The sequence below is a fragment of the Bactrocera dorsalis genome, chromosome 1, assembly GCF_023373825.1.
Source record: "Bactrocera dorsalis isolate Fly_Bdor chromosome 1, ASM2337382v1, whole genome shotgun sequence".
Classification (NCBI taxonomy): domain Eukaryota; kingdom Metazoa; phylum Arthropoda; class Insecta; order Diptera; family Tephritidae; genus Bactrocera; species Bactrocera dorsalis.
Window position 1 is genome coordinate 91,699,414 of NC_064303.1, and position 14,264 is coordinate 91,713,677.

The window sequence follows — 14,264 nt, forward strand, 5'->3', positions numbered from 1 at the left end:
TAATAAAATCTGTGTGGTATACCTGGATGACATCCTTATATTTTCCACCTCTCTAGAAGAGCATGAAATATCCTTACAGAAAATTTTTTCCAAATTACAAGAGCATAATTTAAAAATCCAACCCGAAAAGTGTAGTTTTCTTCAAAAAGAAACTCCTTTTTTAGGTCATATTTTAACGGCAAATGGAATAAAACCAAATCCAAACAAAATCGAAATAATACAAAACTTACAGATTCCAAAAACTGAAAAGCAATTAAAAGGATTTCTAGGTATAACGGGTTACTACCGTAAATTTATTAAGGATTATTCAAAGATTGCGTATCCAATGATAAAGTATTTGAAAAAGGATTATAAAATTAATATAAATGATCCACAATATATAGCAAGTTTTGAGAATCTTAAAGCATTAATATCTTCTCATCCTATTTTAAAATATCCTGAATATGACAAGGAATTTGTCATTACAACTGATGCTAGTGATTATGCGATTGGGGCAGTTTTATCCCAACAAGGACATCCGGTATGTTACATATCCAGGACCCTTAATAATCACGAGCAAAATTATAGTACAACGGATAAGGAATTCCTTGCAATTATTTATGCTGTTACTTACCTCAGGCCATATATATATGGAAAAAAATTTCGCATTGTTACAGACCATTGTCCTATAAAATATCTTAATAATAAATATAAAGGCAAAGAATGTTCCCCTCGTCATCAACGATGGCTTTTAAAGCTGCAAGAATTTAATTACGAAATTGAGTATTTAAATGGTAAAGAAAATAAGGTGGCAGACTTTTTAAGTCGTTTAGAAAATTCTCCAAAAATAAACGAAAATAATTCTAATGAATCGAATTTCGAAATGTCAGAAACTATTCATTCAGCAGCAGAAGAGCTTTTAGAGCATATTATTATAAAAGAGGAAATAGTAAATAAATACAAAATTCAAATAATATTAACATTTAGTCCTTCATTTGATGTAAAAGTAGTGCATAAAAGAAAAATTATTCAAATAAATCCACTTGAAAATGAAACAATCATTAGAAATATTTTGAAAAATAATATTAAAATGGGTAGAATAGGAATTTTTTCTGAAGTATCAGATAAAGATTATCATAAAATACAACAAATATTAATTTCAATGTTTTCTCATGATAATAAAATCAATTTTGTTAAATGTACCCAAAGAGTAACTGAAATAGAAAATGAAGAAATACTTCACAAACAAATAGCTTTATACCATAACAATGAGTCTATGCACAGTGGTATCAATGAGACATATCATACGTTAAAAAACAAAATTTATTTTCCAAAATTAAAAGAACAAATACAACTTATTATTAATAATTGCGAAAAATGTCAACAAATTAAATATTCAAGAAAACCGATTAGACCTCTATTTCATTTTACTGAAACGGCAACGAAAAAAAATCAAATTATCCATATAGATATATTCCATTTTAAAAAGTTATCGTTTGTTACGTTTATTGATAAGCTTACAAAATTCGCTACAGCTTACACCATTACTGATCGAAATTGGCGCTCAAAGAAAGCGATTATAGTAGAACAATTCGCGAAATTTGGTAAACCCAGTAAAGTTATAATGGACAATGAGTTTAGGGCTGAACAACTTATTGAGTATTTTAAAAAGGAAGGTATTGAGGTTCATTTAACGAAGCCTAACAGCCATACCGGTAACGCGGACATTGAGAGGCTGCACTCAACCCTGTTAGAAAAGCTAACGGGAATTGATGACCCAAGTCTCTCAACCGAAATGCGGATGCAGCTAGCCATGGGTAATTACAATGACCGATTCCATTCCACTATAAAATGTTCCCCAAGAATGGCTCAAAATAATATTGATCCAAAAATCTTGCATGATAATATAAATAAAGTAAAACAAAGAGTAATAAATAAAAGAAATAAAACCAGAGAAGACTATAAGGAAGGTAGAGAAATAGGTCCAATTAAAAATTATAAAAGAGTGCGGCACAAAGACAAACCTTACTTTAGAATAAACCCACTAAGCAACGTCCATTTATCTAATATAAAAAGGCCTTTGAAACATGAAAAAAATGAAACTCGAGATACTAATGACTCTATTGTTGATGACAATTCAAGCATAATAGCACTAGCAGGAGACATGGATTAAGATTGCGAGTTAAAAAATAAATAAACAAAAATTTTCGTACACATACATATATTTACATAATTGAAAAAAAAAAAAAAAAAAAAAAATAAAATTTTAAAAAAAAAAAAAAAAAAAAAATACATTTTTAATATGAAAAACCTACATATCTTTTACCTTATTCACTTACACCAATATCATTCAAATATTAGATAAGTTAAGCTATTTACATATGGACATAATTTTCAAATTGTTCTTTATTTTAAGCTTAATCGAAAATAAAAATATATGAATTAATACATAATCAAAATAGTTAGTAAACTTAGCTTAAAAAAAAAAATATATATATAAATAAATAAAAAGAATATGGGGTAGTTCTTTAAGCAGCCCTGGGGGAGTTATATGTACATACATGTACATATGTACATATATATACATATATATATATATATAAATAATTTACAAACATACTTATTATATACTTACACATAATTACTTAAATATAAACATACATATATGTACATGCACCGCTAGACGAAAACCAATAAAATGTAATACAAAATAATGCAACAACAAATAATAAAGACACTTGCTTGACAACAACATGTGCAGCAACAATGCATTCATTGGCGATCAGGACAACCGCCAAATCACCTGACAAATGTTTGTAGGTAATGTTGTTGTTGTCATAGCAGTGATGAACAAACTAAAGAGCGACCGTTAAATGGTCCGATTAAGCAAACAACAAATTGTAAGGATAGCGGATATAAAATATTTTACTAATTACTATAAATAGGCTAAGCACTTAGAAATGATTGGGAATTGTAGTTTCGGATGTCAAAGAATAAAGACATATTATTCTTACTCGTGGACTTTTATTTTTTCTTTAACTCGCGCGCATATGCAATTGCTTTTGCAGGCAGCCGCGCGGGGTCGACGGCGGCGGCCGCAACGTGTGGCTATGATTTTATATGCTTAATTTGCGCTTATCACGCGTTCAGTTGGCGATTAAGCGCAAAATCAACAGCAACTTTGGCGACGTTGTTTGCCGGCGCGTCGTGCGTCGCGCGCACGTGTGGGCGTTTATTTTGAGGGCGTTGCGGTGCAACACAGAGGTGTTATTGCCGACGCGCTGCAGCGAACATGCTGCAATTTTCAATTAATTAAACGTGAAAACTACAACAACACGCAGTAAAGTGCGCTGAGGAAAAAAGCCCCAATAACGTTACAACAACAATACAACAACGTGAAAACAGCATTTGTGGCATTTAATTTGCCTGATTAAAATTTGCTCGATGCAAAAAAAAACACACGCAAAAAGTTTGCGGCTGCAAAAAGCCAGCAAAAATACAAAGCAAGTGTGTGTACATGTGTAGATACATAAAAAATAGAATATAGTATATATTTGTGTATTTTCATAAAGTTGGCAGTTTGTCAATGCGCACTAAAGCGCTCAACATCCGCATTTAATTTGGTTATTTCGAAAAGTTTTTCGCGAAAAGCGCTTGTATGTGAAGGAAAATGTCATATATACGAGTATATGATTGTGTATATAAACATACATATATATGTATGTGTATTTGTACTGCTATTATATATGCAATGATCTATTGAGGTGAAAGCTGGTTTGAAAAGCATAATATCTAGAAACATAGAGACTAGACCTGTATTAATATATATGTAACTAAACACACCCATACACACACATACATAAAGTCATTCACACACATACACATGCATATTATGGTTCCCCAAAATCCGCTTGGCGCTACTTTAAATGTTTCGTTTATATTCTTCTGGCCGTGAGCGCAAATATATGTGGCAGCTGGTTTGGGCGCGCTAATGCGTATGATGTCACTGGCGCGATTCGCTTTTGGCGCAATTTAAAGTGATATATTAGTATTTAATTTAGCGGTTGACAGCAAGATTTCAACGTTGATGTTTTCGAAATGTTTACACTTGAAATGCTTATATATATGTATATTGACATAAGAGTTTAGGTAATCATGTATAAAATCTTTGGTTAACTTTGATGGAATTTAGAATTTTTAAATAAAGGGTGCTCTAATAGGTACATAATTCTAGATTATAGCGTGTTTAGGTAATCATGAATAAAATTTTTGCTTAACTTTGATGGAATTGACACATTTTTGCTAAAAATACAGGGTGATTTAATAGGCACAAAATTTTAATTTTTAGAGCGTTTAGTTAATCAGGAATACAATCTTTGGCTAACGTTGATGGAATTGACAATTTTTTATAAAAATACAGGGTGCCCTAATAGGAACATAATTTTAATTTATAGAGTGTTTGTGGTAAGTATAAATAAAAACTTTGGCTATTTTTGATGGTATAAACAATTTTTCCACAAAAATACAGGGTGTTTTGATAGGTATATAATTTTCATTTACAGAGTTTTTCGAATATAAGTTATTTTCTTATAAAGAACGGGTGTCTATACGGTCCACTTCTTCAAATAATTTGCATTTCATTATTTTTATGCTCAAGAAATATGTAGTTTGAAAATATTTTTTAATATACACACAATTTTGCTGATAGTTGGACTCTCTACTAAAATAAACTTAACAAAAATCCTCTCAAATACTTTCTTCAGGTTTTACTAGCTATGCCCTTGGTGCACATCTTTTTAAAACTGTTAGTGTTAAATGGCAACTCTTTTCCAAAATTAAGAAAAAAATAAGTTCTCCAAATTAATTTCCGGCTGAATTTTTTGCGTTCCAAAGGCTTTAGCAAACATTTTTGATTTTTTTTGAATTTCGTTTTTTTTTTTAAGTGGCAACCTCGTTTTCACATTATGTACAAATTTATGATTTACTTACATAATAAATTCTGATATATTTAAAGAAACCCTTATGTGCTTAAGTGAACACTTAAAAAGATGTTTATTTTTTCATTATTTTCTGATTTACTTTATAGATATGTGGCAACTCCATTCGAGAATTTATATAATTTCAGCATCTTCTTAAAATTTTCCCATAGGTGTTTTTACCCATTCTAAATTTGTGCAGATTCTACAATATTTTCAGTTTCTTTATAAAAATATCTGGCAACCCTACTTGAAAATATTATTAATTTCCTTCCTCGTTTCGTTGTCTTCAATGCTTTATGGTTGCATATATTTTTCTTTGTTTGCTGATTTACTTTATATACAAGTGGCAACTCCATTCGAAAATTTAGATACTTTCATGATCTTCTCAATACTTTCCCATGGGATTTTTTACACATTCTAAATTTGTGCAGATTCTACAATATTTTGGTTTCTTTATAAAAATATCTGGCAACCCTACTGGAAATTTTATGCAATTCAAGACTTTCCTATTACTTTGCGGTAAGTTTTGCTATTGGTTTTGTGTGTGCCCACATTTTATAGTATTATTAATTTTATTTCCATAGAAGGGTGGCAACTCTGTGCGAAAACTTTTAAAAACTCAAAACCCTTTCGCTAAAATTCTCTTAAGGGTATAAACTTGCATACGTTTTAAAAGTGATTTACTTTCATTGGTAGGTGGCAACCTTTTTTCCTTAAAAAATTTCAGATCTTTGGAATAACTGTCATTAGATAACTTATTTCCGTATTTTTTCGTAGCTTAACTTAAGCGCTACAATAACTACTCTTACACCAATTTTTTGGGTAGAACTTAGTTCTGGGATCAATACAAAATTCAACACTATCTTCAACCTGTAAATATTTATAATAAGTACTTTCTTCTAACGTATTTTTGACTGCTGGCCATTGTTGAGGATATAGTTTCAATAAGGAAGTTCTTAATCCGATTTGAGTCTTCACCAGTTAGCTTTTGAGATACAACTCTTCTAAAATAATTCTTAATAAAAATTCAAAAGTGCTAGACTTATATTCTATCTAAGACACATTGATTTATTCACCATCTAGGATAAGTGATAAAACTTCGTGGTTTTGGGGTTATAACCGGATCGTCATACTCTGCCGTCGAAAAACGAAAATATAGTATTAAAGAAAATAAGTATTTTTCTGACTTTTGTGTTCGTGAACTAACCGACATTGGCCGTGAACTTTGATATTAGTGTTGCCATGGAGTACACGTTTTGAAGGAGCTTGATTACATTTATACCCAAGCAATGTTCTATATATATATATACACAAATTACAGTTATCACATAAAACTTTACGAAGACGCACATTTCCCTTATTTCCCATCAATGCACAACAATTTCCCAGCCGTCCATTTCAAAGCAGCCACCGCAAATCCCACATTGCCACTCAATAAAAGCGTAAACATATTTTCCAAAGCGCTCACGTCTTCTTAAATCGTAATTATACACTGACTTACACGTGTTCGGGCACGCATACTTAAACGAATGTGTAATTACATATCTGGCCAGCAGAAGATTCCACACTTTGCGCACGTTTGCCTTGTAAAGGTTATTTTGAAGAAGCGCCATTAAATAAATATGCAACAACTGCAACAGCAACGATAACTATTACAATAACAATAATAATAAAAGTGTAGTATTGGGTCCTTGTACTAACGGAAACACACGGAAGAAATAGAAATTCCGGCTAAAGGAAGTGAGAGAAAACACTGTTGCATAATGATTGTTTTAAATGGGTGCGCGGGAGTAAGTGTGTGTTTATATGTACTTCTAGTACAAGTATGTAATGACGAAGTTTGCACGAACGTGATGTTGGAGGGGTTTTAATATATTCGGCATTATTGGTGCGCCCTGGATTGTTGTTCGAAATTTCTTTTATTTTAAAGGCGCTTGAGAGGCTAACTCAAAATATGTTTATGAATTATGTTCGAAATTCAGATAGAGAAGACTACTAGGAATGTCTAGAGCAAGGAACCAGGGAAACAAAGGAGCATCTCTTGCCTACTTGTTCCACATTGACAAGATTACGCTGTAAGCATCTGGGGTCCAACCGTGTGAGCTTCACTGGAAAATATGGTATGGATAGTGAGGCCGCAGAGTCTCTGTCAAGCGTAGGCATCCTAAAAGAGCAACCCTAGCAACTGAAATCCATCTGGTATCGCGGCTCATGAGGTTACCAGATTAACCTTACCGAACCTATGTTCGAGATTAGATTTGGTTATGTTATTTTAGTTTAAGTTAGACTAAATTTCGATGCGGATGTCCTGTGTGTGTTTTCCTTTCCATACTTTGTGTGTGATAAGCTCTATCTTATCCCATGATTCGTTGTACTTTTATGAACCAAAATTTTGCTCTATTTATATCATATTTCAAATTTCTACATAATGAGTGTTTTTATATTTAGGAGACTGCAATAAATTTAATTACAATGTTACAGTCACTAGAGAAGGCTATAAAGCAATGATTAAAGCCTATTACTTTCTTGAATTGGAAATACTGATGTACACAAGCTTTGGTGCCCACAAGATGGCGCTACGTGTCATACCGCCAACGAAACCATCAATTTATTTTAAATGAAACTTTTGGTAAAGGCATTAGTTCGCGTTGTGGACCTATGTCATAGGCTCCAAGATCATGCGATTCTAAAAGGCTGGGCCATTTATTGTGAGGTTATGTGATGGCGCTTATCTACGCAGATAAGTCCCAAGTAATGGACGTATTGGAAACGAAGGGATTAGAGAGCGCGTTATTGCTGACCCCAATTACGGTAAAAAGTGGTCGAAAACTGGGTCCCTATACTGGAATTTATTCGAGCCAGTCGCGGCGGTCACTTAAGCGAAACATGATGGAAAATCCTTATATTTCTTAGTGAAGTTAAATTCTTTGCTCTAACATTAAATTAGATAGAGTTTATTATTTTCGTGCAAACATATGTCTAGAAAAAACACCCTTTATATATCATATACATATATACAAGAGTGGTCATTTACGTGCAAAGTTTCGTTCAACAACCGTTAGTGTGGTGGTTAACTACAGCAATGTGGCACAAACTGCTCTTGCAAATATTATAGTTACATTGACTTTAGTGTTGCTTCAAGTCTCTGGTGTTTCACTATTGGCGCTTATTGGCCACTGTGGAGTATACGCACCGACATCGCAACAAATACATATATACGAGTACTTGTAGCATGTAGTAGTCACTAATGTAAAGTTGCTGGTCAATAACAATATTGGCTTGCCAGTTAGCTCAGCTGCGCGATACTTGCAAACATCGGATGAGTAGCGCTTGAAAATATATATACAGACAGATTTTTATAGAGACACATATGTATATACATAGTATATGCCATATGTGTAGCATTTGCCCTGTGTAGCATACTTTTTGCAGCAGAAGACAACATGCAAGATTGTAAAAGATAAGCACTTGTTCCCGCTTTGAATCCTATCAACTTTATCCTTTTCCTGTAACAAGTGTATGCGAGGGTGTCTATTGTTTAACTTGTTAGTTTTAATGTACGTACATATGGGAGCATTCCTATGTACACTATGTGCTAATATAAGCTTTAATATAAGTAAATACTGCAAAGAACGGATTTACTGAAGGTCGAAACGAGGCCATCCAAAAGTTCTTATGATATTACACATTTTTTTATTGACTCCAAATGGGGTCGCTTTGCAAGAGAAGAGGTCTTATGAGATCTATATTTTTTCAAGATTTCTCCAAGTGCTAGATTTTCAAAAAGATTTGCCAAAATCTAGCAAAAAAAAGCTTCAGAAACTTAGATCGAAGTGATAAAACAAAATTCGCTAAGAAGCTGAAGGTTATCCTAAAAAGTGGTTATGAAAGTAAGTGTTTCGAGGACTGGGAAGCTTGTTGGCATAATAATTATGTTTGCTCGAAAATTGATGAAAAGTAGATTCAATAAGATGACAAGCTACATATGGCACATTGCGAACCAAACTTTCCAGTTTCTACAAAAAAATTCCCGGAAAGTCTGTTTGTACAATGAGATGAGATGGACAGAACGTTCAATTCCCAGGATTTGGCTGTCCGTAACTTCCTTTCGAAGTGTTATGAAAAAAGTAAAACCGTACACCAGTAAACTTGGTACCATGGAGAAGCTCAAGACAGACATTCGTGCTGAACTTATCGTTGTTTGAAGTGGTCTAAGAACTAATAGGCATTTCATGAAATGAAAAAATTATATTGTTGCGACCAATTAAGGAGACTAGCAATACAACAAAAATTCTCCAGAATGCACTACTTCCAATTGTTCTTATCTTTAGCTTTATATGAAGACGAGTGCAATACAAGTTTCACTACTCAAACACATACTACTCATCGAAAATATATCCTTGAACGCAACGCATTATATCTCTATATAGTCCTCTCTATACATCCTTATCAAAATATGTTACTACTTGTACGTGGCCGTTTTCATGGCAGCGCATACTTTCGAACTTATTGCTACTCGTTGACTACTGCAGTTGTTGTTGCTTTTGTTGTTTGTGTGTGTGCACTTGGCATGCGGCATATCAGTGATACTTGGGAATGTTTATTGGAATCGTTTCACAGATAAACACGATTTCAAGGCTTGAGCTGCGAAATTGCCGAACATTTCGCAAAGGCGGCAGGCAAAACCGGTTTATTGCTAAGAAATGATATTGAATTTTCACTCGTTTTGACTGTTACGACTGTGAAATATTTTGGCATATTTTAACGAGCTTTTAAGTGCACACACAGGGACTCATACATGCGCAGCAAATGCGAAATATGAAAAATAATTTCGAACAGTTGCAACGGTTGGTATGAAAGAGTACTAGCAACATACATATATGCACATTCATATGGGTATGTAATTAAGTTTTGACTTCTTATTGGAATTTCACAATTAGTGTTGGCTTTGAATCAACGGTAATTAAATTTTTAACAACTTTTCGAGGGTGATAGCTGGAAACATCTTGTTTAAACTATCCTTACTACCGACTTATTCTGACTGTAGTGAGCAGATCCTTGACAAGATGCATTAACCAACTGGTATTGGACTCTGAGTGAAGGCTTAAGGCTCTGACGTATTGCGTTCGAGTGCGCTGGTTAAGAGCGAGTAGTAGCTGATCTACAGAACGCACTTGGACTACTATATGCAGTCCTTTGTGAAACCATAAAGTAGAACTCCTGCATTCGATCATATAAGTCGGCAAAAAACCTTGCGGCCAGTAAAAACTTGCTTAAGGGTTTATTTTGTATTCTCACTAGCATCGGAGTGTAAGCTTTATCCCACACACCCGGGATAATCAAGAGGGAAGTGTTGAGATCTTTCAATATCGTAATCGTTTATATAGCTTCTACAGCTGGCTTTCGATACGATACTCAAACTTACAGCAAGTACACCGGCCACAATTAGTATCAGGCTAGCTTTAATGAGAGCAAAGAGCTCCAGGGTCTCTTACGATCGCTATTGTGTCGAAAGGACCTTGCGAGAGTACATGAACCTACAGTAGCCCTGCTCTGTCCGAGTTCACGTGAAGGCAAGCTAAATCACGAGGAGAGTGCAGCATCGATCCGATACCATTCTACTAATAGCAGCGCTAGAGTGGCTTTCCTTGCCAGCTCGTCAGCTTTATGATTTCATTGTGGCCTGACATCCAAATTAGAATTATCATAAAGTGACTCGAGGTCATTGATAACAAGGTGAGGCATACCTCAACCAGCGTTGAACGCTAATTTTATGAGCTCCAACTGGTGATTGTTATGTAGAAAGCGGCCTGCATAAATAGCTCTTGATGTTGAGGCCACTGACTCCGAATTTCGGTAGTAAATTTGAATAATATCGATTCATTGTTGGATCTTATATCTTTTCAAACCCTACTGAAGAGAAATGTCAAAAGACCGGAAAATATATGACATCGTTTGCTGTCAATATCGATCTTTTTTTCTAGTGCCCTATTGAAAACCTTATATTTCAGTTCAAATGCGTATAAATATTAACTCCAGTTTTTTAATGAAAAAGGTCTGTATGAAAGGCAAACTGGTGATGAACGACATTTAAGGAACTCGATGTTGTAATATTATTTATTGTTGGAGCGGTATTCCATCCCCGATTACCATCTTTCAAACACGAATTATAGCGAAATGTTTCAATAAGCGCTGACTGTCCCCGACAGGCAGGCTTTCACAAAGCCACTTCCAGCAACAAATTAGTAAAATAGACTTCACTGTGTATGAAACATATTTTTTCCAATTTAAAATAATATTCCAAGATATGTGGATTTCTGTTGACCGAAGAGAGAAATTATTATATTTATGAAGTATGAAAGATATGCATCCAGAGCGTTTGATATCGGATCGGTTAATTATTTTGCGACAAGCAAGATAAGTATTCTCCTGAGTATTATTTGAATTGTAAAGGTCATACCCATCATGTTATATGGATTTTTTTTAATAATATGACAATATAAGATAATAAGGTTAAGGGATGATCTATGGACTCTTTATAGAGAACAATCATAGTTCAAAAGTTTTCCGCACCTTTATTTTTTTTTTGATTTTTGGCTTTAAACAACCATTTGAAATTGATTCCAACCACAACTCAGTATTTAATACTTTGATCTCTTTAGAAAAACAATAATAAGAAAAAAAATTACAGAAACAATAAAAACCATACACAACTTACCATTTCTATTTTCGCTATCAGCCGGCTTCATTTGAATGGGATGATGCATCTGCAAAGAAAAAAACAAGGAAAAAAACATTCCAATAAAAAATGATTTAATCAATTCGCAAATGTAAATGCAAACTTTACAAAGGTTTAGCACAGATTGGTATGAAGAAAAAACAACAACACCAACAATAACAAAAGCACAGAGCAATGATATAACAGTAACAACACCATTCTTTCATTTTCCACATTCATGCAACCATTGACTGCCGGACGAACGCTCCGAATACAAACAGAAACTCAATAACAACGCCAATTGTATGCTCTAAGCCAGCTGCTACCCCCCTCTCCCTCTATTTCTTTGCATTCTCATAAAAGGTGTACAACGTGAAGAGCACAATTGGCCAAAGTAGTCGATCAGTTCGGCATTTTGAAAGGCTTTTGATTACTTTTTCATCCACTACTTTTTCCACTTACCAGCCAATGCACTGTCTAACAGCGCTGCATGTTTGTGGACTCTTGATGAAAATAGCTGGTATGTGTTAGTCAGAAGCTGTTTGCCATAGTGATGTGTGTTGTGCTATCGATTGGGTGGCGATATTTATCGATAGTGGAAGATAGTTATTTTGTAATACATTATGTAATGGAAGTTTTGTTTGGGGTAATATGGTTAAATGAGGTGTACTAATAAAACTTAATAATTAAAAATTTTAAGTTTTGATTTTTCTCATAAAAAATTGCTTTCGAATTTTATATATAAGTCAGAATCTTTTCGGAATGTGGGGTGTAATGTTGTTTTGACCGGCAGGAATGCCTGAATAATCAATACCGTGGACTTAGTTTTTGCAAATAAAGAAGCAATCAAATTTTGTATGTTGTAATAAAAATCAATAAATAAAAGTAAATTATATTGTTAATGAATTTTTAAACCAAATCGATTAATTCTTAAATTATTCAACCTCAAAGGGGTTAAGTTATCGAAAATGAAGGTAAATATCGATAATTGAAAATAAAAAGTCGTTGTAAAAATTTAAAACTTTTCCATAAACAATAAGTGTTAAAAAAGATGTGCTATGGAAAATTATCAAGAGTGTCGATATAAATGTATATCGATAACGAAAAATATATAAAATCGTAAATTCGCTATACATGTTCGACTAATAACTAAAAGTGATTTTTTTAAACAATTAAAAAAAAATCTGTAATTACTTTAGGTCAAAGGAGTTATGTTATCGAAAGTGACGGTTCGTATAGTTAATGAGAATTATATATTCATAATCCAAATTTTTCCAAAAACTTTCAAAATCAAAATTTATGCGCTGTTGAAAGTAATCGAAAGTTCTTATTGTTTATCGAAAGTCATATAACGATATACATACATACATACATATATGTATATATTGTATATCAAAAGCAATCTAAAGTTTTCATTGTGTATCCATAATGAAGAGCACAAAAATCGCGAATTTCTGAAGCTGATTGGATTTTAAAATTTCGGTAGAAGAATTTTTCTATAATTATCGAAAGTGAGGGTATGTATCGATAATGAAATATGTAAAGTTATCGAATATTTATCGAAAATAACTAAACAGAAATATAAATATATTGGATAGAAAGTTTCGAATTTTTGTGCAAATAAGCAAAGTTAAAGGCTATCTAAAGTAATCGAAGATTTATCGTTAATAAAGAACAAGAAAAATTGGGGATTTCCTTTAAATATTAAAGATCAATATTCAATTTCGAACTTTTTCAGAAACATTCAAGGTCGTTAGAAATGTATTATCGAAAGTTATCGAAATAGCCGATATATATCGATAACAAGTAAACATTTTTGGCAAAAGTTCTGGATGCTGTGTAATTTGTCAAGGTCAAAAATCGACTTGATAGTAAAATTTGGGAAGAAGAATATCTCTATTACTGATTTATTGACGATTTCAGTATCCATTTTGTATAGCCCGTTTAAGGTAAAGAAATACCGCATATTAAGACTTTAGTATTTTTTCTATTCATTTATTCAAAATAAAATTTCCAGATATCTTCGATAATAAATATTTACTCGTTATAGGCAATTTATCGAGGAAAGTAACAATTCGAAGTATGTTTTTTACTGGCTAGAAATTTAAAGACCAGTAACGTTTATTTAATGAAAATATATAATTTGTATTTCTTTCTGACGATTTCTTAAAAATCAAGGTCAATATCTTATTCAAAGTCATGCGCAACACCATTCTCCCACTAATCGTTGCAACGAAAAGCCTCCCATCTCTAGTCACAACATATCCAACAGCACATACATATATGCCAACATATGCATTCGTTTGAGGCTATGCCTCGCAGATCACACTAAAGGAGTCTATAAGTACATTTGCATGTATGTATGTGTGTGTGCTTGCACTACTACTTTTGTTTCGTAAGGACTGCTTTTATCTATTGGTGTTGCTCTATTTGAAGTAACAAATGGCTGATTACTTTACAATACAAAGCGATTCGTACGAGTTCGCTCGCAACTCTCACCCTAAACGTGTACAATCAAAGGCAATTAAAAGGAAAATGTGTGCGCTCGATGACAGTAAATGATGGCAACGAAGAAAATGTAGGCAAGC

The 14,264-nt window shown here is 33.2% G+C and overlaps 1 protein-coding gene across 5 annotated transcripts in view; it reads right to left on the reverse strand.

Moving 5' to 3' along the window:
* LOC105223796 (CUGBP Elav-like family member 1) overlaps positions 1-14,264 on the reverse strand; it is a 202,682-nt gene that overhangs the window by 118,090 nt on the left and 70,328 nt on the right. For all 5 annotated transcript variants that reach the window (XM_049446804.1, XM_049446803.1, XM_011201647.4 and 2 more), the window contains exon 5: positions 11,677-11,725. In XM_049446804.1, the coding sequence (XP_049302761.1) occupies positions 11,677-11,725 (49 nt within the window). The remainder of the gene's footprint in view (positions 1-11,676; positions 11,726-14,264) is intronic.